Source organism: Larimichthys crocea, chromosome XI (genome assembly GCF_000972845.2).
Source record: "Larimichthys crocea isolate SSNF chromosome XI, L_crocea_2.0, whole genome shotgun sequence".
Classification (NCBI taxonomy): Eukaryota; Metazoa; Chordata; class Actinopteri; family Sciaenidae; genus Larimichthys; species Larimichthys crocea.
This window is the reverse complement of record NC_040021.1, coordinates 7,201,924-7,226,957: the sequence shown is the minus strand read 5'-3', so window position 1 is coordinate 7,226,957 and position 25,034 is coordinate 7,201,924. Positions and strand designations below refer to the sequence as shown.

The following is a 25,034-nucleotide window of genomic DNA, read 5'->3' as shown; positions in this document are numbered from 1 at the left end:
TATGCACCATGTAAGCGTAGTAAAGCTAATATTGGCTCCGCTTTGAGGGACTCTATATTGTGCTTTGGTTTTGCATATTTCCAAACAAAATTGTAATCAAGTAATCAGATTACCACTAACTGCCATACAGTGATTCTCTTTAATACACCACATGCACTGATTCAGATCAGTGGTTAAACCGTAGACCACCAGATCTTTCTTTCTTTTGTATGCTGTGATTTAGCTTGACTTATTTTCCATGGTTGTAACTCACTGGAATATAAATTACACCATACATGAAGCCTCCCATTTCATTGACTTACTTCTGCATGAGCACGTCGGGTGTCGAGTTTTTGTGACTGTACTCTTTTTTTTGTTTTTTTTTCTGTGAGTCACTTCAGGATTTGTTCAGACTGGTGTCAGATACTGATCACAATCTGAACACAAAAGCAGCCTTAAAGAAATACTATGTTTGCATGTGCCTAAAAAGAATTCTGGATCTCAGGAGTTGGACTTGAGCACGAGTGCGAGTGAAGCCAATATGTCTGGCTTTCCTCAAGATGCATTGTACAGTATGTCACTCCTTACGCTGTGGACTTACATCACCTACTGTGAAGACAACAGGCAGCTGGCCAGGGTTACCAGTGGAAAGAAGGGTGGAAACTTTGCAGAAATGGGTGTACAGTATCCACCCCACACCCCCGGGGGCTCCCTGCACAAGAACCAGGCTTCGGGCCAATCAAGTGCTCCAAGTTCTGCACGTATTTAGGTCACCCACACACTTCACACTCCAAAAGCAAGTATATGTACACTTATTTAAATTGTTTAAGTGCTCATGCAGCAGTGGTTTAAATTAGATCATAGTCAAAGGCCCAAGTAGAAGCCTGTACTAGTGGGAGGAGAAATGGTTGCGCAGAGAAAAAGCTTTAGAGGTACGTCAAGATACTGAGACTTAGGCCTTGATGAAACAGGGAAGTAGATGACCTGTCTTCACAATAAAAGCAGAAAACATGTCATTTTGTCTTATTTACCCAAATTATCTGATTCCTTTCAGGTATGCAACCTCATCTTTCAACTGACATGTCAAACTTTTAACACCTTTCAATCTAGCCATCTGTAAAAAACACAAGCAGGGCAGGATTCATAAATAGTATAAGGTCATCCGAGGTCATGAGTCCACAATACATCACGTCCTAAACAATACCCTTAACTACACGCCTAGAATTAAGTCTCTAAAATGTTTTTTTATAATACATATTTATTTATTTAGTTATACATCTGGAGGTTTTATGTCCTAAAGACAATCAAAAATCTTCTCCACACTGTCCACGATGAAAGTCTTACAGGGGAAATGATGAATGCTTTACTCATTTTATCGTTGGTCTAAAAGTAGTGGGATTTAAGTCTAAAAATATTAAGATCAGGAAAAGAAAAATACCCGTCATGTGCCTGTTGTGCTGAATATAAGATAGAGATAAGATATAAGATATAAACTCCACTCAAGTTGCTAAACTCCCCAAATCACACAAACAACACAGCGTACATGACATCAGTGTCTTAAATGCTAGATCCAAGCAGTGGTATATTTAACACCCAAACTAGACCCTAACATTAGAGCTGAAACAATTAATAAAAAGAAACATTATTTGATGAACAGGATACAAAAAAGCAACTATTTGGACATCGATTCATTGTTCAAGCTGTAATTCATAATTCATTTCTAAGGTGATTAGTTTTCTGTAAAAGCAAGTTGAACACCTCAGGGTTTAGTATTTGTCATCAAATGAAATAAGAAAAAATAAGATTTTATAGACCAACAAGTTATTTGATTAATCAACAATACAATGACAATAAAGTATAATAGCTAAAATAAAAGGCTAAAATACATTTAAATCTAATACAATATTAATTAAAATTAAGGGCTTACATCCTGAAAATTATTTATTTAATATCTGTAGTCAGAGTGTTAAAATCTGACAGAACAGGCAAACACGTTTTATTTTGTTTTTTTTAAACGTTAGTCAACGATGCTTTTATTGTTTAAGTCTACACCGGAAGTGTCGTGCGCGCGCGTCCCCGCTAGCTTCACGCTCAGCTTTATGACAATTAATATTGGAGGCGACCTCACGTGGCCTTTACCGGACGGCCTCTCATAAACGGTGTATAATCCCGGTGGGGTGTGTGTGTGGGGCGGGTAGCCGGTGACAGACACGTGTCTGAGTGTATACCGACGATAAGCTTTACTGGGTCAGGTAAAAAACACACACGGGGGCGCGTTCGAGACCGAATGCACTCGGTAACCTCGGCAGGCGCGCGCTCCCCGCGGAGGCGACGGTCCCGCGCGCTGATGTGTCTGTCTGCATCTGGTGGGTGAAGAGGACAGTGCGCTCCGGTTTAACGTTACCTGCTGGTTGTCGGGGACGGGTGGGTGAGAGGGGGTGAGCCGGGGGAAGGGTGTACGACACACCGGACAACGTTTAACACACGTTCGTCACATAACGGTTGTCCGGTTGATTTTTCCTCCCACCGTTTACAAAAGAACTCACCAAGTTCACTGGCTCCCCCCGTGCACGTTAAAAAAAACGAACGGCTCCGTCTTCACGCGCACATCATCTGCCTGAAACGGAACCAACGGTTTTTTTTTTTTTTTTTTTTTTTTTTTGGCTTCCCGGAGAGAGCGCGCGAGCGATGACTTCAGGAGATGAACTGTAGCTAACTTAACGGCTGACTTAACGGCTGCCGGTGTCTGCGTTCACGAGCCAAAATGTAATGTTTATATTTACCGTGTCGTCCGTCCCTCAGGCACACGGACCCTGATGGTCGTCGCTCTCTCTCTCCTCTCGTTCACTCTCTCTCTCTCTCTCTCACTCTCTCACTCACTCTCTCTCCCTCCTCGCGCTCTACCGGGTCTTCTCTCTCCGTCGCTGGCTCGCGCTCCCCCGCCTGCCTCCTCTCTCTCTCTCTCTCTCTCACTCTCTCTCTCTCTCACTCTCTCTCACCAGCCGGCCTGCTCACTCTCTCACGAGCCGCAGAGGCTGCCGCAACCGGAGAGAAAGTTTCCGCGGGGTCCTAAAGTCCACGAAACAACACGCACACACACGCGCGCGCACAGACACACACGCACACATACATTACTGTACGTACATTCGCGCGCGCGCACACGACGCCGTTGGAGACAGGTGTAGAAGTGAACAAACTAACAGCGGCAGCCCTGTCCGTGAAGTAAACACCAGTTAATCCAACTTTAGACAGAGATCAGCTGACAGAGACGATTTAAACATGTCAGAGCGGCTCCACTCACTCTGTCAACTCATCCTGCTTAAAGGAACATCACGTAGAAATTCAGATTTTTGTGATTTAGTGTCCCCCCAGTTTTTAGAGTGTAAACCCAGTGTGAGCTAACAGGTGAGTAGGTGGGGACATCAACAAGGTCAACAGCACAAGACACAGCAGCCGGCTTTACTTACTCGTCCAACAGCAGTCAGTCCAGCTCGGCGTCCGTCTCCCTTTTTCTTCACCAAGCTCTCACCAACGACTTAAAGTCAGTCCTAGATTTACACTTGTCTTCTTACTCGCTCACCCTCTCCTTTTCTCTTCTCAGCTTCCTCTCTCAACGTCCTCTTTGGTCTTTTCACCTCTGTCGTTAAGCCCACAGAGTGACTGCTGAGCCCGGTTACATTGCCCCCTTGCCCAGCTCCAGTTCTGGCACGACACCAGCTCAGCATTCCCCTGTAAACCTCCTCTTCTTCTTCCCGGTGGTCCAAAACACCTGTGGTACGAACACTAACACTACCCCCAGTGCGCTGAGCTCACTCTCCTGGCTAACAAACTGAGCTCATATTAGCTAACAGCATCTACAGTTTACTGTCCATCAGCTCCACTCAACCAAATATCGTCCGAGATGTGTGACGTCAAGCCGGTGTTTAGTTTGTCCAATCTGGGCTACTGTATAAACATGACGGTGCAACCTGGGGGATGTAGTCTGTAGATATAAAAGTTTCATTCTAAGGTAACAAAAACAAAACAAATATTATTTTTAGGTGATTACACACTAATGAAAACATAGATGTGGATATTATATTCCATTTCTGTCATATTCTGTCAACAGAGCCCACTAAAGCTGACACCCTGGACCTTTTTGTAGCCTAGACTGTTTAAAGTGTGTCTTTTAGCGTTAGTCAGCCTTAAAAGTGTTGAGAAAGCATCACAGACAGTTCATGTAACGTGTTTCGCTGCCACAGGGGGAATAAATTAAACGTCTTTACTGCAGAAACAAACCTGAGACAGAGTCATCTGTCAAGCAGACAAGAACCGATGGTGTCACAGATGATGAGGAGCTCGAAAAGAAGAGTCTGAAAACGCTAACTGCCAGAGAAAATCATTTCCCTCCTCCTTTATGAGCCTGACAGGAGATTGTGTGAGCATATGACTGATAGATAAGTGGGATTTAATGCTTTAATGGAAGTATTTCATGTTTTGCTTTCACTAAAATTTCAAGTTAGATTTATTCTCCGTGCAGTTACTCACTCTATAAACACCAGCGAGTTAGAATCTAGTTTTAAAGACTTGTTTCTGTGTGTTGTGTACTTACATGACAGAGTAAATAAATCATGTGCTCAATCAAGTTACCACAAACTAATTAGTAACTAACATAAAGAATACACACAGAGCTGGAGACAGCTCATTTATTCCTCAGGGCAAGTCATAAGAATAGAGGAATAGTTTCATCTTCATGGTCTTAAAATCTAAAGTATTCATAAATGTTATAAATAATATCCATATGATAATAGAGAAGTGCCAAAATTGCAGTTCCTCAAACGTCCACTTGAGGTTGGCTACAGAATGAGTCAGTCTCCATAAGTCCCCATGTTCAAATGACTTCACAGCAGAAATAAACATGTTTACAGCCTGGTACAAAAAACTGTTTTGGTCTCTGTAGCTAATTTCCCCGTTCATGACAACTGTACTGAGGGTGAATTTATATGGAACTCACCTGTTCAAATTATATTAAGGCTTAAAGTTATGAGAATTAACAGTGTGGCTGCTTGACTAACAGGATGATCTTGCCTTCATAGAGCTGTGATTATTTATTCTGATGTTATTCATAGATGGCATACAGTATATTTATACGTTTTCAGGCTGTTATAGGTAAAGTTTTCTTGCTTTCTATGAGTTCATGGCAGCCTGAGTATAGTTGAAGTTAGGATGAGATTGTGGTTATAGTTATTATAAGCAGCGATGCTGGGCTGAGTTATAACAGTGAAACCTGGGGCTGTAATATTCCAGCATGTATTTTACAATGCAGACAGAGTGGGAGGAACGGGGAGCTCTGTAAGAGGCCCAGCTGCTCATTTGTGGCCCAGGTTAATGTCTGCCCTTGCTCATAATCATTGGAAAGGGGTAATACAGGCTTTCTTGAAACAATATGCAGTATGTTTGATGTCGGTGTGTTACAGCCTGAAGGCAAACTGTCATATCAGCTGCTTTTGTTTTACGGGTCAGGGTCCAGACCAGGCTTTAGATTTAATGCCAAGAGAGCAAATACTGCTTAAAACGCTGTTCACTTTAGCTACTATAGGACAAGAAGAGAGGCAAACCTTCAGATGTATCAGGTTGGGAACCACTATGTGTGTTTTCTCTAGGTTACCTGTCTCCACCTACACCCCACAAGTTAAGGCAACACATTTACCCGTTTTCTCGTCTGGCGGGTTAGTTTTGTCTAACCTAGCTTTTTTTCTCCTCAGGTCCCTCAACAGCTGGAGTCGAAACCTGCTGCGGCAAGTTGAAACCTGCTCTCCAACTGCTGTGGACACAGTATTCAGGGACAGAGAAGGGAAAGCAGTAAATGTTAGTGATGGGAAGTTTGGTTCTTTTTAGTGAGTCAGATCATTTGACTCAGCTCACCAAGAAGAGCTGGTTCTTTCGGCTCCCAAATGGCTCTTCATTTCACCACTTTATACCTTTAATAATTCAGCCAGATTTAGCACTGTTTTGACTTTTGATGTGTGTACATATATCACTTAAATTATTCAATACATCCTTTGTACTTAAAAAGTATTCAAAAGTAAAAATTACATTTTGGAATATCAATAAATTGCTGTAGCCAATAGGTCTATACATTATAGGTCTATAATGTAAATGCTTGGTGGTATGATCCGTCTCGTTCGCGACCGACGCATCACTAGTAAATGTAGTGTGAGGAGATTAAGAACTAACTCCGGGTTTGAACGTTGTAGTCTTCACAACTGGATAAGATGATGCATGAGTGGTATTTCCCTTTAGCTCGGACTAAAGTGTGGATTCAGTGTAAAATGTAGAAATATGTATGATCTTTATTTGTTCCCCAACATCTGGAGACAGAAAGATGGACGAAACTGTGAAGTCGTTCTTCAAACGGCTACAACTTATTTCTTTGATCCTCAAACCACAATCAAAGCAGCCTCGCTGTTACTTCACGCCTTGACATAATTGGAACAGGTGAAGGAATACAGTACAACTTTTTCTAATATTACAGTAAAAGGATAGCTCTGTTGATTTCATGGTTAAGGTTGGTGTTTTATTTCATATTTCACACTGTACACAACAGTTGTGTAAAAAAAAAAAAAAAACCTGGCACCTGTGGTTGCCAGAAATTTGCGGTAATAAATGTGGTCTGACTTTTTCTGCCATGATGGTAAAAGGATATTAGTACTGTTGATTTTAAGTTTAAGGTTGCTTATTCGTTTCATATTTTACTGTATCATCAAAACCATATAATTGAAATGAAAATACCATATGAATGCGGTATAAAAATAAAGGTTTTGCCATGTTGTTTTTACTTTTTTAATATTTGGAGAAATAACTTTAAGGTTTGGTTTAGGGTTATAACAATTAGTTTCAATCATCTAACCTATAAATTAATTCAGCATCAACTGTTACTTCAGCTGTCAATCAGATCAGATTGATTTCAATGCATTGTGATGAGATGATTTTAGCTCTTAGAACAGAAGGTTAAACTCAGTTCGACCTCTGAGGAGAAGAAAGTGTTTAGATCCACACTAAACAGGGTCATAACTGCACTGGGTGTTGTGAGTATAGGAGGTTTTGGCTGGGTGGGGGTTGTTATTTATAGCGGTCATGGAGGTCACCAACAACAGACAAACCTCAATGAGCTTTATTCAGTCTATAATTTACACCCCCACCTCTCACAAACGTATATATACAACACACACACACAGTCGTGACCTCTGAGGGAAGCTCATGGGAAAAGTGAGAACTGCTCATCCATACTAATGAGGACACTAAATCAGAGAGGAAGTTAAAAAAAAAACAAAAAAAAACATGCAGGCGAGAAAATTGGGAGTATTTTTGGAGAGTCCGTGCTGAGAGTGTTATATTTATAGAAACTGGATTATTACCAAAAACACTCTCTCATAGTAAGATGTGTGTGTGTGTGTGTGTCAGATCACTGTGATCAGTTTGGATGAAAATCAATGATTTCTGCTTCAGGCTACTTCTTTCACTACCTTCATGTAATACCTTTACTTAAGTACTGTGCTTAGATCCAACTTTTAGGCATCCTGTCATGTCAAGAATAAATATTGTGCTTAAGATCACAATTTTATTTGTATAATACATGTTCAGTTGTTAAAATATGATACAGTATAGATTAAACTATTAAATACTAAAGAAATACTAATACATAAATAGTATATAAAGTGTTTTAAGTTATAATAAAATAATAATAAAATGCTGTTTACACATGTAATATTCCACTACAGCACATACATTACAATACACTTTAATGAGGTACTTTTACTTGAAGCAACATTGTGTAACCATTCTACAATAAAACACCATAAACAGATTTTAGATCATGTTGATGTTCCACTGACTTTTAATCAGTCGAATAGTGTTTCTGTCATTCATACGTCTGCTCTCACACTATGTAACTTTGGGCTCCAGGTTTGATCACACATCATCAACTATTTCACTGATTTTTGTGAAACTGGATTATATTTTACAAATGAATGTTTTCTGGTTTTCCCTCTGATGTTGTCCGGCTGCTCTTAGCCTAGACTCTTGAACAGTAAACACAAATTATAGCTTGAGGCATTTTAGACCCCTGGGAAAAGGAGTTTTTCAGGAGCCAGTGTCGTGCCAGAACCGGAGCAAGAGGGCAATGTAACTGGACTCAGCAGCCTCTATGGACACAGGAAACATTAGGGGACACCGAGCTGGGCTTCTTGCTGTTGGACTAGTAAGTAATATTTAGCTGGCTGCTATGTCTTGTGTTGTTGACCTTGCTTAATGTTTGGCTGTTAGCAAAGTTGTGGACTCACTAGTTTTTGATCATAAGTAATATAATCATAACAAATGCACGTGTACAGCAGTCTATATTAATCACGGTGGGATTGTACTCTGAAACTGGCGTGCTAAATCATAAAAAATACTTTTAGAGATCCAATGTGCAAGATTAATACGTCTCTATTTACAGAATGTAATAGAATATCTATAACTCTGTTTTCATTAGTGTATAATCACCTGAAAATAAGAATCGTATGTTTTTGTTACCTTAAAATGAGTCTTTGAGATCGGCTGTCACTGCGGGTCCTCTTCCATAGAATCTGCCAGAATGCACCGTCATGTTTCTACAGTAGCCCAGAATGGACAAAACAAAAACTGGATCTAGACAAGTCCTTTCAGGAGTTTTGTGGCACCAGCTCGCTTTAAAAAAAAAGAGAGTGAGGCAAGCAGTAGTTAGTCAGTAATCTGTAACTTTACCACTAGATGCCACTAAATCGTACAAACCGGACCTTTAATCTAATAATGTAATATACACCAGTGTAACACTGATATACTTTTACTCACAGTTTCAGTGGAGTATTTTTACATTATAGTGTTGCTACTTTTACTTAAGTAAAGGCTATAAATCATTGAAACCACAGTCTTTATTAAGTCATGCTCTTATTTTGTTAGATTTCTCTTGCCTCTGAATAATCTTTCCACAGTGCTTACACTAGTTTTGAAGCTGCTGCAATATCTAAGCTGTATTCCAGCCGAGAGAAGCGAAGGAATTTTACAAATGGGTCACTTTCCAGGAATATAGCGGTGTGGTTTCCAGCTCGTTTCATAGATTTATTACATTACATATTGTTTTGCCAAACTGTAGTGCAAAGCAGACTTTTAAGGAACAGGAATATGAAAAAACCAAGAGGAAAAAAAACGTTGGAGCTCATGAGGTCATGGTGGAGTTGTGACATAGCCGTGGAAAAGTTACTTAGTTATACATTGCTGTATGTTTTTATGTTGCTGCGTAGACAGACAGACGAAGCTCAGAGTTTGACGTTACATATTATTTATTGAAGATGTAACACAGATCAACACTTTTCACTCACGCCGTCAGCTCCGGCAGGTTCAGAGCTGAAGGTTTGTTTTTTTTACAGTTTCATGCCAGAACACGTCTGTCCTGTCAGTCTTGATTTCTCTCTCGCTCTCTCTTTACCACACACACACTGAAACTCATTCATCTATTAAACCACTCGTACAGTCAATCACTCAGCGGGCTGAAAATGTGATCATCTCAGCCGCAGTCAGTCAGTCAATAAATGTGGAGGGCTGGTGAAGTCTGAGACAAAACAATGTACAACAGTAAAATGCAGCTTCCTATGAGCGAACACCCTGAAATGCTACAAAAAAAAAAAAAAAAAAAAACACATTCTTGATAAAATTCTCTGTTACATGAAAATAAATGACCAGACACAAGCTCAGTAAGTCGCTTTGGCTTATATCTTATTTGCATACATATATCAGTCTGAAGATTTTATGGGGTGCTAGGTGTAATTCGACATCTACAGAGATGTTTAAACACCCAGAATCCACTGCGTTTCGCAGGAAGCTTGAAAGGCAACAACAAGTAGCAAAGTGTGAGGAGTTGTTGTGGGCAGGCAGTGTTTAAAAAAATAAAAGTCATGTTCACTTTTTGCATAGATAATGTTCAGTAACAAGCAGTTGAATCCAAAGTTCAAAAGATACATGTTTAGGGAGGAACTACACCTCCCAAGGAGCCCTGCAGTAAGATAACCTCCAATCACAGAGCTTAAAATTCCTTAAAACTTCCTGTTGGATGAGTTCAGCAACAGCGCTTCTTTGTTTTGAAATCTTTATTTCACAATAAAATATTTTAGATTTTCTACAGCTGTGCTTCGTGGCACTGGCTGCCTTTTTATCCACAGCAGTAGCCGCAGAGGGTTCATGGGTATTGTAGTATTCAGAGAAAATATGAAAAACATCCCAACATGATGTTTGAATTAAATTATTCATGAGACAAAGCTTAAAAATTAAATGTAAAAATATATATATTCATATTCTGATGTGTCCATATCGAGGAGCATCATTAAAAAGGAGAAGTTCACCTAAACCGTAAAACATGAGCCGTGAAGAAAAGCTGCTCGGCATTGATAGAGTTGATTATAGTTAGTGCTGGCTCAGGTGACTCCTCAAACATGCCTTAGTCATGCTGCTATATGCCTGTTAAAGGAGGTGTTTGCTCATGGTGGGGAGTACAGTCTAGACCGGCTCTGTATTGTATTGTTTGTATTATTATCATCATCAGAATCATGCGTCTCCTCAGATTTATAATGTGGGTGAACTGAACTTCTAAAGAATCCTTTTATAACGGGGATACATACCACCACAGCCTACTCCTCCACCCACTTTGCCACTCTGTTACACTGACCCTGTTGAAGCGAATGGTTTTATATTCTCTCTCTCTCTTACACACACTCTCACACATACACACACAGTAATCAGATATCTCCTCTTTGATTCGAGTCCCTATGCAGTACCGAGATACACAGAGAGGCCTGGACAACCTGAGCTGCTATCATACCAGCACCTATGGTACTAATCTGGTCCAGTTTCAGGGACACCTGGACCAGGACCAGGACTTCAACTTTCTGCATCGCCACAGCCAAACGGATGGGGAGGGGTAGAGGGAGGAAAGGCTGGGTTTGATACAGCAGGAAACGTCCCGTTAAAGCTTATCGTCTCAGCAGGGCCTGACCACACTCATGTACGCATGAACGCTCAAACTGAATTGAATAAATGTCAAAAAATCAAATCAAAGCAATAAATACTGAGCACACAGTGCCGAAACTTTAAACGTTACAACTCACTTCTCATCTTTTTTTAAACTTTCTTTTGTTTCTCCTCCTGTTTTTACATCCTGAAACTTTTCCTGTCCTTCACAAATGTCCTTAACACACCTTTATCTGTCTCTTCGCGTGTCCTTCTCACTTACTCGTCCCTCTCGCGCCTCCAAAATGCAGAGCGCACACACACAAACGCACACAGGCTACAGTACAAATCAGTAGGTTTCAGATTCCTCGTTTTAGCTACGCATGATCAAATCAAAACAAAAAAAGTAAAACCACAGTGACAAGACACACAGAATCACAGCTATACATCAGTAGGGACCCAGCGGTCATTTGGTGTCCAGCATCGTGATTGGTTGATTGGCAGTGGAGCTCTAATCCCCAATAGCTAACGATGAATATGAGAAGATATATTTGAAATCCCAGCAGGGTCGGTCTTCTTTGGACGCGATGAAGCATCACTCTGCCTGAGGAGAGACAGACAGGGAACAGTCTCATCAGAAGTTACGTACATTTATTCACCTTCTTGTCGAGAGTTAGATAAGAAGATCAACCCTACTCTCGTGTCATTACAGTAAAAATCAAGCCAGTTTAGCATAAAGATTGAAAACAGACTCTGACAGCACCTCTGAACCTCATTTATTAACAAACTATATGTTGTTGTCTCAATCATGACGACAAGACTAAAGCAAGTTACCACCGACTGCAAAGAAACTGTCCGTGGCTGCTGACTGTGGTTTCATATTTACCTTACAGACACGAAAATAGTGTCAATCTTCTTATTGGAAACTCCTCGGAAGAAGGCGAATAAGCATCTTTCCTACTTCAGTTTTCACAAGATAAACACCATCGTATCATTTCAAAGTTCATAAATACTTTCATATCAAGACGTTTAAGATTTTTTTTCCCCGATTAGACAATTATGATACAAAGATATCTCTTATAATTAAGAAAATTAGGCTTTCGTTTCAACACAGTATGAAGCGTTGAAGTAGTAGAATTTAAAGCTTTGCACAGTTCGTCTGTGCTAACAAGTTCAAACCCATAAATGAGTCGCTGCTTTGAGTCATCAAACAGTTTTTGTCCCATAAAACATGAACGCACTCTTTTTGTTTCTGAAACAAAAATGTTTCCAAGATGTTTGCCTTTCTAATAAAAACCTCTTCTGACTGATTTAATGAAAAGGTGCGTGGTACTTTTATATTGTGTGTGCGTGTTTGATATCTTTGAGTTCAGAGCGAGTTTATACTATTTTTGTATCGTCATGATTGACTCAAACTAAACAAAGTTGTTCAGGGTTTTTTTATATCGTGATTAAAAGGCGGCAACATGGAATCACTTACTGTTTTAATTTGTCCTGCGGTCGTTTTAACCTGCTGAAGAGAGAAACAAAGTTTAGTTAGCAGTTAGCAGAGGACAGTCTGAAGCTTATGCTACAGGTTTCTGCCAGAAGCTGTAATAAGAACCAGACCAGGTCTTTGCATAGAAACATAAAACACTTGGCAGGTGCCACATAAATTGACTAACTCTTTACTACTGTAAACATTTTAACACAGTATTTTATCTTTAAACTTTAAGACTTAACTGTGTTGGGGCTGAACCGCGGCCTCCTGTCTCTGTCTGTCTGTCTGTTCAGGGGGTGGTGGGTTAGTACTGCAGGTTAGTATTCTGATAATGGTTTAGTCTGAAGCCAGACCAGGAAGCAGTTTGACCACTTCATCTCAGCAGGCAGTCCTCTTGTAAGGAGGAGGGGCTCCATAAAGCGTGGCTAATGAGACGGCACGTTAATGAAGCTTGTTGCAGCGCAGACGAGAGAGCACCTGGAGAATAATTGGAGCTGTACAGAGGCGGTGCACCGGACACAGGATGCAGGAAAAGACGCAAGCGGCACATGCATTTACAGATAATATATGATGATAATGATGATTATGTGTGCAAAAGAAAAATAAAACACTGTGATGGGACACATTTAGAATTAAAATCTGTGTTCACACAGTCATCGGTGAACTGTTTAATGGATTTATGTGGATTGTGAGCCTCAACTCCTGTTTATCTTTAAACTATCAATAGTAAAGGCTTCATGTCTGCTAATCAAAGTTATTTTACTATTTTAGATTGAAAAGAATCCAGGTTAATGACCACCTGAGTCTCACAGAGCTCGTCGTCTGTCCTTGAATCAAAATGTAATTTTCCTTCTCCCTATCCGACACAAATGATGTAACTAAAAATCTTTTCATTGGTCAATAAGTATCTAAATGCTGAACATAGACAGACGAGAATATATTTCATATATAGGAAAAAGTTTCAATCATCATGTGTTCATCCACCTATAATAGTGTGATACTTCTCCAATACTTGTATGAACTTGACACAACCTTGTTGTGTATAGAACACAGATTTTTAATATTCCATTTTATTTTATTTTATGATTTATCAGGTTTTTTAGATTTTTTTTAATCTAAAATGTTATTGTTTTGTATTTTCCTTCTTCTTTGAGTGGTTGCTAAAAGCTAAGATAATGTCATACAGCTTTGAAATGATTCCTCTGCGAATAGCGAAACAGATGAGTAACAGGGAGGTCATAGCGAGATGGCAAATTGGCAAAACTATCAAAGATAACATATAAATATCTGAATTGTAATACAATACCCTTGACATCCCACACTGAAAATGTCGAGTCCGAAAGTGATGGAGGAAATAAATAGTTGTTATATAAAAAGGAATGCAGCTACAAATTTAAAGTGCCGTCTAAATTGATACCAGATTTTGAGTGTGTTTTGATTATCAGTATATCGAGAGGGTTTTGTAGGTAAAGAGGAATAAAGTAGAGCGTTTACAGGATGATAGTTCCAATTTACACCGAGAGGATCCAGCAGATTTTAACCAGTAGCAAAGTTTATGGAAGTGAGCAGCCCAATGGTAAGTTAGAAAATTAGGTAATGCAAGTCCTCCACTAAGTCTGCACCTCTGCAGTAAAGTTTTACAACCCCAAATAAAAAGAACAAATGATCTTATCCAGAGAGTCAAACAAAATGTTTTTGCAGAAAAAGAGGAATTGACGTGAATAAAAATAGAGGTTACTCCATCTTTGAATATTGGATGTAATCTTTGAAATAAGGGGAGTGAAATTAGCAGATAAAGAACGAGTCACATTAATTTAATTATTTAAACCCAGATGGACTAAATCGAAAAGGTAAATCTGACTGTTGAATATGCCATGCTGCAGTATTAATGGGAAAACACTGACTTTTCCCCAAATTTAATTTATAACCTGAAAAGGTGCTCCAGAATACAGCTGTATTTTTCTTCTTATCTCATTTTTAGCCTTTATGTCTTGTGCTGTTACACGTCTAGTGATGCTGAGCTGACCGCTTCTTCTCGTCCAACACATTTCATTGCGCCGCTGACCGTGCGTAAACCTGAAAACTGACACTGAACTATAAAACATGATGCACTATCATAGATGCACACCCACACAGTTGTTTTCAGTTATGCGGTTGCTTTGATCTGCTCAGGTTGTGATAAATTTGCAACACAAGAAAAAAGAAATCTATTTGTTTTATGAGATAATAATCTGCGTGCACAAAATCTCTTTCAGGCCCTTATAGGCACATAAACACAATTTTAGTGAAGTAGAATTTTGATTCACGACCTTTACTTCTAACACAGTAGTTTTACATCGTGGCGTTACACAAGTAAAGGATCTAGGATCTTTTTTATTTCGTATTTATTCTATTCATTTATGTTATTTTATAGTTTGTTCTGCATGATTTAAGACACTGATTACTAACATCTCACTCTAAAATGTGTTCTTCTTTCAGAAACACTGAAATCAATCGAGCATCCCATGTCAGTGCAAAGGTTAAGCATCGTATTGACCATGTTAGTGTGAAGATTTGTGGGCAAGCAGAGAGGGTGAAGACATGAAGTTACCTCTGTCCTTCCCGTTCAGCAACCTCTCCTCTTCCTCCCGAACATCGTCTGGTCAGAAAAGAGAATTAAATTACATACATAAATACACAGAAAACATATTCCTGCTACACAAAATGAGGTCTATTTTTATTTTAAGACTTCACTCTGATCTTTCCTCATCTCTACAAACTAGGCATATGCACATGTGACGAGGAGAAGTACCTACACACTCGTGAACAAACACTCCTAACAATGAATTCTCTATCTGAAGCCTAACGATAAATCTTTAACATTTCTGACTGACACAAAGAGCAAACACAATGTTTGTCTTCTTTTCAAAGCTTAAATTTAAACTTTGCCTGGGAATCAATCACAGTTTCACTCTGTCTTGTATTGAACAAAGAGGATTTTATTTCAAGACCAATCAAAACCACAACTGTGAAGAAACCCTGTCTAAAAAAAGAAAACACACTAGTGTGTAAATGAGTGAGATGGCTGGGACCACGCCTCACCCAAAGAGATTTAGAAAAACATCGGCTACATGTTAACTTTGTCTGGTCTTAGACTCGACTTCATCTCCACCCCTCAAAGTCTTGGTCTCGTCTCGGTCTCAATACACTCTAGTCTATATAGATGTGTGTGTGTGTGTGTTTACCAGAGTGAAGCTCTTTGACCAGTGAGGACACGGTGTTGGTGATGGAGTCGGCTGCTACCAGGAGGTCGTTCCTCAGGTTCCTCCTCGGGCCTGAAGAAAACATCACAGTACAGTATTAGTAGATTTACCCTGATTGGACAGTTTTGTAGTAACTAATGACTCTAAAATGTTAATGTGATGTAGAATTATTCATTTTATCTCTGTCTTTCTAACTGGCCTCTTATCCTCTTTCTTACACATTTTTGTCAAGAGTACGTCTCGAGCAGAATTCACTGAACAAACATGCCGAGCAGCCGGAGCATCTTTTAGAGCCTCTGAGGCTGTTGTGATTTTGGGCTGTATGAATAGAACTGGACTTTATTTGACTTAATGTTCACAATAACCTGATGATGTGGAGATTGTGCTCTTGTTAAACAACATTTTATTGTGACATAGCATTCCCTTGACAAATGGGCTACTTCATGAACTATTTATTCCTGTCAAGTGATTTATATTACAGGCAGAAGGTTTTACAGTGCGCTGTGAACTGTTAATGAGGTGAGACTTATCTGAAACTCTCTGCTGGAAACTACTGCGTGACTGTGTTTGTAGCTGAGCAGAGATTCAATAAATACACGTGGTAAACACAGATTTTATCTGCAGACATGACACAGTTTGATTTGAATTCATTACTTGTAAGTCATTTTCCAAACTCATGTGATGTCCCACACAAAGCCTCAACAGGGAAACTGCTGAGCTGCTCAGAAAGGTAGTGGGACAACATGTAGAAATTATTAGATGCTATGAAACATCTATCCATCCACTTTAAGCGCGTTCCCAGGCTAGATGAGCTATACTGTTTAGTCCCTCCAGTGGATTCTGGGTCTGCACCGAGCTCTCCTCCAAGCTGGATGTGCCCAGAGCACAGGGGAACCAGCATCCAGGAAGCATCCTATGTAGATGCCCATCACAGCTGCTTTTGACATGAAGGAGCAGCGGCTCTTTAAGGAGGACGAACGACTCCAGAACGAGTCAGTGTCCATAAGCCCCCATGTTAAAACATCGGAGCAGAAACAGCTGTGAGCTTCTCAGAAGAGCAGCAACATGTAAATCTTGTTCGATCCCATTAGAAACATTTCTCCCGTGTGTCCGTGTGAGGTTAAATGCCAGAAACTGTCACTGTAAATTCATCACTCGCTGAACTTTTTCTCAGAGCGATAACTAAACCAAAGCTATGAGATCTGTATCTTTGTGTGCAACATGAGCTTCTCACCTTGGGCGAATGCTTCTTGTACGTCACCACCCACCCCGGCGAGTGAATCCTGAGGAGGATACATGTGAGCCTGGGGAGACGCGGCGCCGACAGAGCGGACTGTTGAAGGACTCGGCCGGGAAGGAGAGGCGTGAGAAGAGCCAGCCGCCTGGGCCTAAGATGGATTTATGAGGATACGGATGATGATCATAATTTACGACTCTCGGAAACATCTAACTTGTCATTTTTTTGTCACAGCTGACATCATCTGTGCAATGTAGTGAAAGTTCTGCTGGAAAAAGCCGAGCTGTTATTTAAAAATGGAAAAATTAAGCAGTTCCCACATTGCTTGTAAAGTTGACATTTAAAGTTTCTGCATGAATTTAGGGCCTGAAACTGAAACACTTACACCACCCTGAGTCCAACATAAAGGCGATAAACTTACTGCCTGTCGCTGTTCCTCATCCTACAGGGCCACAACACGGACAGTCGGAAAACAAACGGGGAGGAAAAAGGACGGAGAAGAAGAAGAAGAGGTCAGAAACAGGTCAGAGTTGGAAAAAGTTAAATTATTAAAGGAGGAAACAGCAAGAGGGAGAAGTGAGGCAAGGACAGACTTGAGGAGGTGTGAAGAAACAAGTGAAACTTTGCCCTCCCATGTGCGACAATACACCATGCTGGAAAACAATAGGCAGTCTGTGTGTGAGTGTGTCACCTTGAGCAGCTTCATCAGTCCCTCCAGCTGTACCATCAGCTCCCTCCTGCTCTCCTGCAGGGACGACATCCTCTGCTCCAGCTCATCTTTCCTTTGTCTGCAACACACAACAACAGCAGCCCTCCATTACTGCCACATAACAGACTGTCAGGAGGCAGCAACAAAAGACCCCGGAGGACTCGCAGGAGGCAGGAGACAGTGAGAGTTTGAGGTTACAGAATGTACGAGCATTCAGACAAAACTCTGAGAGCATGGAGTTTAATCTCCGCGTTTGATTTAGCACTTGTTCATTTGTGCTACGCCACATAAACTCGATCTCCATTAGCCAGATCAATAATCTGGTATTCATGTGCAGGGGCGTGAATATAAAGTTACCTTGTGCGAATGCTAACACGCTCCAGTCCAGCTGTGTGATGAGGTTTATGAGTGAATAAAACACAGCTGGGAAACTGCCAAAACTCCTCTCTCTCTCTCTCTCTTGCCTACACCTCAGCAGACAGTTGTCAGGTCCTCCTGGTGAGCGAAATAAGAGACTCGATGGTACTCAAGGAGGCTTTTGAGCACAAGATAATCAATGAACGACTCCCAGGAGATAGCTGGAAGAAGCCAGGTGAGGACATCGGCAGAGAAAACGCAAATCGTGGAAGAATCAGACGAAAAAGAACACAGGGTCAGAAATCCTTGACGTTTTCCTGTCAGAGGCTGGAAGATGAGATGTGAGAGAGCTCGCTGACGGGAACATGAGAGCATCACGAGCATCTGCGACGGGCCACGAAACCTTGAAATCAAACTTTTAAAAACCTCGAAAACACAAATCAGGACTGATGTGTGCTGGTTCATGCATCATGCAGACCACCACAAGGCCTTCGAAGTATTTGATGAAGCACAATTTTGATCTAAACTGCATTCAAATTCTTATTATTTACAGTGAGCTGGCAGCCCCAGGAGGCCAATTTTAAGTGACTAACATCATTACAGAGTAACAAACATATAGAGGTGTTTACAGTTGTTCTTTCCAAACAGTATGTGGTCTGGATGGGACATTAAACAGCTCCTCTCTTTCCTGCTTGGCTCCACTTCACATGGTAGGATAAATGAGTAAATAAACAAGTAAAACAAGAGTGTGAGTCATGCAGTAACTCCAGATTTAAGTCGTTATGATCCCAAAGTAAAGCTTCAACAGTGGGAGTGTCAGAAAGGTCCAAATAATAATTTCATTTGGAGTCATATTTAACGGATTTTCTTTGAGGTTTTCTTCAATAAAAATCCCTGAATTTAAGTTTGAATAGCTACAGTGTGTGCTGCTGAGATGTTAGGAAGGATGGCGCAGTTGGTTGCAGCGTTGTTACCTTGAAATATGGGTATTAGCTAACGTGTGTCATTAAGGTTGTTTTCAGTTTTTCACTCCACATGCATTTATTTTAAATTAGAAAATAGAAGAGCTGTCAGAAAAACTCTAAATGCACCACAGCATGTTTTGAATATTCTTGTCAGCATCATTTACAAAGAACTAAACAGGGCATATTGTGTTTTGCACCATCTGGAAATGTGGCTTGAAAGAGTCTAAATGCATATACAGGATGATAATCAAGGTCGAGAGTCCACAGAAATCTGAGTGGAAACAAACATCCATAACGATTACAGAAGAAGTTTGAAAACTTTTTCGTTTTCAGTGTTTTCGGATCGTTTCTCAGGACTCTGGTGGCGTGATCAGGTTTTGATTGACAGCTGCCTCAGGCACAGGAGATAAGAAATGTACAGCTGTGGACGGGAGGCAGCAGCGAAATGTACCGAAAAGACTCGAATAGCTTAACGCCATATTCGGAATATTTTCACTGACAGTCCTTCAGTCTTTTCCGACGGGGAACTGAAGCAGCACCCATTTGACGATTTTTAGATTAGCCAGGAGCTGAAAGAGGTGTGGGTGATGTCACCTGTCCATTCTTTGTACTGTCAGTGGCTCAGACTGAAAGAGACAGATTGACTGAGTGATTGGTTCGCAGAATTTCCTTTCCTTTATACTATGTGTAGAACATCCATCCATTTTCTGTAACCCCTACTCCAGCTGACTTTGGGTGTAAGGCTGCCAGTCACCAGTTCATCACAGGGCACATAGAGACAAATAACCATTCACATTAGAGTCACTAATTAACCTGCATGTCTTTGGACTGTGGGAAGAAGCCAGAGTACCCAGAGAAAGCTGACACAGACACGGGGAGAACATGCAAAGGCCCCAGCCGAGTTTCGAACCGGGAACCTTCTTGTATGTGTAGAAGATGAAAACTTGAATTTGGCGCCCTCGAGTGGCTTGAACCAAACGGACACTGACTGAGAAAAGTTCAAACAAACAAAAACTAGAAGCGTCAAAGTAAGGTCAAAGATACTATACTGATATTAAAATGTATCCACCAGTATCCTCACACTGTCGCTACAGCAACTCCCCCATGGGCAGAATATTCATATCGAGTCTCCCTTGGGAGTTTTTGTTTTTACCAAAAAAAGCATGAATATGTTAGAAGTTAGAAGATTTTTTATATTGGCTTTTCACAGAATCCACCATCTGTCCCCGCCATCTGCCATAAAGCACTCTCCCTCTGTGCTGCAAAGCAACACGGCACATTTCCCGCCAAATCTGACACTGTGGCGCACAACGCAGGACACGCGTGGTACGGGCTGACAAACTTTGTTTTTAAAAAATGATATTTGGGCATGGTTTCAGTAGGTATGACACACAGGAATGGCGTCCAAACAAGAACAAACGGTGGTCGTCGTATGTATACGTGAATCAGCAGAACAGACTACCCAGCTTAAGTCTTGCTCTATGGTGGATTCTTTGTTTACCTGAGCAGACGAAGCTCAGCCAGCAGAGTTGGGTTGGTGCTGCCCTTCTCCGGGCTGGCCTGGCACGCCGCGTCATGCTCCACACGGAGACGTTTGATCTCTGCCAAGATCTCTCTGGGAAATGAAAAACATATTCGTCAGCTGAGGCCGGGGGAGCGTTACATGACTGAACAGACTGTCAAAAGACAACAATGTTCACATGCTTCTGCAGGAGGAAAGTACAATGTACAATGTTTAATATATACTTTAATAAAGACATTAAACCTCTGCTGTCCTAGCAATTGTCCATGATTGCAAAAGCAATTGATAATGCATTGATGGGACCGCAGAGGGTTGAGCTCGTACAGTAGATACATTTCTCCATTTGTCTTTTCATAATAAAAGCAGTGTTCTCTGAGTTTAAGGGTAAAACTGTGCAGGGACACCAGTGTACCAACCAGAAAGAAACACCCCTGAAACCCTAATGTATATACAGATATAGACATATATTCACATTCTTGTGTACAAGAGCATGAGTCGAACTAAAAGGGAAATAATTTAAATGACTATCTCATCTATAATTCACACATTTCTACCTGTTTTTGCACTCCAGCTGAGCGATGAGCTCCCGCTTCTGTTTGTTCACATCAAAGTTGATGCTCCGGTTAGGTATCACCTGAAACACACACACACACATGTACTGAAGCTTGTTTGAGAGAGATTGACCACCCAATGAGTGTCACGCTCTGTGTACATGTTACACGAACGTACCTGAGTGTGTATTTATGTGTTTGCCGTTTACTGTGTGTGAGAAAAAAGGCGTTATTGACTCACTGATGTGCCGTCGGTCTCTGCCAGTCTGGAGGTGTAGCGGGCGATCAGTTTGTGCTCCTCATCTTGCCTGTTGGGACTGTACACACCATTGACACAAAGAAAAACAAACAAGGAACTTAATGACAGCAAAAGAAACTAATAATTTATATTTTCTGTCATTCCCACTCTGCCACCTGTACGTCTGTTCTCACACTATGTAACTTTGTACTCTGTAAGATCGGCCAGCCTTAAAGTTCATCAGGTATAAACATGATTTACAATTTTTTTTTTTTGTTGTTTTTGCTCTTCAGGCTAACGATAATTAGACAGGATCAAATTTGAAACCAGTCTGACTGAGTTATGGCCCAACTGTACTGCACCATGGCACCTTGCTCTCTTCTTCACACCCTCCCTGATTCCATTATGTAACTACCCCCTGCTGGGTCACCTCGCTCACCATGGACTGCTCTGGAGGCGATTCACATACGCAGCAATCAGAGCGTGTTCCTCGTTCATGCGCCGAGCGGCTGCCAAACTGAATGAGAGGAAAACAAGACAGGATATAAACCTATCTGCAAACAATAAACTGCTTATTTTTAATTATTTTCATTCAGTGTTTTGTCTCATACTGCTGTTACAAAGTAAAAGGTATCATATAAAACCACATAATGTAGATCTTTAATGTACACATTTTCAGATGCTATCTGTTTAATTCACTTCTGTGTTCACGTTTTTTTATTAATCATTAATGATTTGGTCCGGAAAATGTCTCGATGTGCTGCACTTGAAGAAAAGAAACTGACATATGTGTTTTGTTCTTTCAGACGCCTTAGTTAGGAGAAGGTTTTTCTTTGGGTGAATTTATAATATGCTGGAAACGTTCAAGTGAATTTCATGTTTGACTTTTTAATTAGTACTGGGTGACCTACTGGGTGAATACTTGTTATATTTGACATGGTATTGATACTTGAAAAGTTCATTCTGTGTGTCACTGGAAGAAAACCTAACACGATTCAAAAGCTAAAACTTGGAAATGTGAAAATTTAGTTTAGTAAAATTCAAACTGACTATAAAAACTGCTGTTGATTCGTTTTCTGATTGCCTGGTTGATCAATCAATCAATCGGCACAGCAGTGATTTAGCTCTATTTTCTTAAACTCATCTTGTAACTAATTCCTGCATAAGACAGCCAAATGTATTTTTCATCCAATCTAACCAGCGAAATTAAATTCTTAATTGGTGAAAAGTTTGTGTGGAGGAAATAGTCATTTACAAAGAATTAGGGAATGAAGGATGCTATTTAAAAAAAAAACTCATTTATGTTGAATCAAGCTGTTCATTACCAAAGTACGGCAACATGTTTTAAGTTTCTAATAAGTCGACAAACTGTGTCAGTCTTTACCTCTTGGAGGACTCGGGCGCTGATGAGGACAGCAACATGGCCTCACTGCTGTTCCTGATCGAGCGAGCGGGGCTATGCGCACACACACACACACACACACACACACACACACAGAATCAAATACAACACAAGGCATCAGACCTATAGTATCAACAGCATAAACAGAGTGATGATAACAACATTAAAACATTAAAACACAAAGCCCTGACTATCAGAAAACACACATTCTTTCACTCCTGCTCACACACTAACACACTCTCACGTGCCTTTGGGTGCAATCATGCAACAGTGAGCTGAACTAGTCTGAGCAAACACAGACAGGGCAAAGATCACCGGAGGGGGAGAAAACAGAAGGAGAGAGAGACGGAGAGTGAACGCAGATCGAAGAGAAAAAACAAAGACAGATATTCACAAACATTCGGGAGAGAAGTAAACCTGATGCGTCGTTGTTATGAGCGTACTCACGTCTATCTGTGCTAGGTGCAGCCTGTGTGCTTGCCTGAATATGTGCCCAGTGCCTTGAGGTCTGTAATGACCCAATCTGCTGCAGTTTGGGAAATCAAACCGTGTGGATGCACCACGAGGGGCGGAGCAGCCAAAGTGGTTGGTGATAGAGGAGGGACTTTTGAGGTCGAATGTTATCTGAACTTTTTGTGTACAGTCTGCTACTCAGTGTTAACATTCCCATTAGAGCTCCCACGAAGCTCAACTGTTGCCCGATTGAACATTAACTAGAGTTTCATGCTGCATTAACACTCCATATAATATATACAAACAGAGGGGGTGTGTATGATACTGACTGGAACAGGCGATGCAACCTCTTCCTTTTGTTTCACCATGTTTACTGTTCTACACAGAAGAACGCTCTGTACTCTTACTGGAACATGTCAGGATTTCATCGTAGAGGGTAAAAAAATTACAACATGCTACAGTCTTTTAGTTGAAACGTCAAGAGGTGTCCACAAGACAGAGATAAAACATGCTCGATGACCATTGTTGTTCCACACAGATCAGACTACATCTGCCAGACTGGGCTGACATTGTGCAGTCTGACCCCAACACTTCATAAGCATATTTCTAAGCCCTGCTTTCCAAACCGTGTGAGATTGTTTTTGACATTCCGTGTTGTGAGGTCTTACACGATGTTGGAGAGGTTGAGGGTCCTCTCAGGTTCTTCTGGGTAAATGGGATGAGGGGGCTCTCTGGACGACACACAGCCCAGAGTCCTGCTCAGGGCTCGACCAAGTTTCATCGCCGGCGACTTCTATAAACACACACACACACACACACACAGACATATACAGTATATATGAATATATACACACAGACATAAATGTGAGGCCAACATTCATAAACTGACAGACATTTGTAGAAGACATTTCTTGAAGAAATTCAAGAGTAATCTTTGCTGATAAAGCTGTAACTTTGTGAAGTTTGGGGTTATCGCTGATCTGGGTGAGGTTTGCCGTGTCCCGTCTTCTCTTCTGTGTCAGGTCTGCTACAGTTCTGCTTTTTTTTTTCTGACTGCTTTGACTCACTATGATCTACGTACAGTACGTTTTCTCTCACTAAGAAATCCTTTCAGATGTGTGGGTGACAAATTGCTGTGAAAACACAGGAAATACATCAAATATTTGAACTTGGAAGACATTTTCTGTCGTTGTAACACTGGAATGAAGCAGATAAACTGAGAATAAACAGACTAAAATTTGTTGAAATGAGATGTAAAGTCTGCTGAGGATTATTAGGATGAGTTGCCTGTGATGGGAAAAGGAGCTACACTTGTGATGGGATTTGTCCCTGAAACTGAAACATTAATAAGTCAAATTATGCCAAGCCTGGCTGATGAATAATTCAATAACTATGTTTCCATCTATTAATTCATAAATTCTTCAGTGAAAACATTTTCCTCCTCAGGCGAGTGCAACTTTTTAGGAATTTCTGGAAGATTTTTTTAAAATAAATACATCATAATTACCTAAAATGTAACAATATTTGAATGGAAATACACTTTTTCTCCCTGTCTGGATTTATCAAGGGATATTCACAGGTTTTGGATCAAACCTGCACACACACACACACACACACACACACACACACACACACACACAAACACACGGAGTGCCCCCTGGTGCGATGAATGAGTAATCACACGGTGTGACTCACCCAGGACGAGTGCTCCTTCATCTGATGCTGGTTGCTATGAGAGCCGCTGGCGTTGCCACGCCAGAAGCAGTTCTGGCAGAGCTGGTAACCGCGGCAACGGAGGCAGCGATAGCGGAAGCCTGTCATGCCATTGCCACGACAGTAGGAGCATGTGACGGGATGATAGACTGAGAGAGCGGGAGAGAAAGAAGATGGTTTCTCACAGG

At 40.8% G+C, this 25,034-nt stretch overlaps 2 protein-coding genes across 21 annotated transcripts in view; both read right to left on the bottom strand.

Annotated features, from left to right (window-relative positions):
• LOC104926135 (DNA (cytosine-5)-methyltransferase 3A) overlaps positions 1–3,082 on the bottom strand; it is a 54,390-nt gene extending 51,308 nt beyond the window's left edge. For 4 of the 14 annotated variants that reach the window (XM_027283970.1, XM_027283977.1, XM_027283971.1 and 1 more), the window contains exon 1: positions 2,763–3,081. The gene's annotated coding sequence lies outside the window, so the exon portion shown is untranslated. The other 10 variants (XM_027283973.1, XM_027283976.1, XM_027283972.1 and 7 more) reach the window with 5 other exon arrangements.
• Positions 3,083–9,299: 6,217 nt separating this feature from the next.
• Positions 9,300–25,034, bottom strand: part of LOC104926136 (dystrobrevin beta) — a 31,811-nt gene continuing 16,076 nt past the window's right edge. For 3 of the 7 annotated variants that reach the window (XM_027284000.1, XM_027284002.1, XM_027284001.1), the window contains 15 exons: positions 24,829–24,995; positions 23,802–23,926; positions 22,663–22,734; positions 21,718–21,795; positions 21,282–21,357; positions 21,044–21,123; positions 20,469–20,582; positions 17,628–17,724; positions 17,358–17,378; positions 16,934–17,087; positions 15,682–15,771; positions 15,048–15,095; positions 12,700–12,742; positions 12,458–12,487; positions 9,300–11,581 (listed from right to left, as the gene is read on the bottom strand). In XM_027284000.1, coding sequence (XP_027139801.1) covers positions 11,503–11,581; positions 12,458–12,487; positions 12,700–12,742; positions 15,048–15,095; positions 15,682–15,771; positions 16,934–17,087; positions 17,358–17,378; positions 17,628–17,724; positions 20,469–20,582; positions 21,044–21,123; positions 21,282–21,357; positions 21,718–21,795; positions 22,663–22,734; positions 23,802–23,926; positions 24,829–24,995 — 1,274 coding nt within the window. In that variant the 3' untranslated portion in view covers positions 9,300–11,502. Of the gene's footprint in view, positions 11,582–12,457; positions 12,491–12,698; positions 12,743–15,047; positions 15,096–15,681; positions 15,772–16,933; positions 17,088–17,357; positions 17,379–17,627; positions 17,725–20,468; positions 20,583–21,043; positions 21,124–21,281; positions 21,358–21,717; positions 21,796–22,662; positions 22,735–23,801; positions 23,927–24,828; positions 24,996–25,034 lie in introns of all 7 variants that reach the window. The other 4 variants (XM_027284004.1, XM_027284005.1, XM_027284003.1 and 1 more) reach the window with 4 other exon arrangements.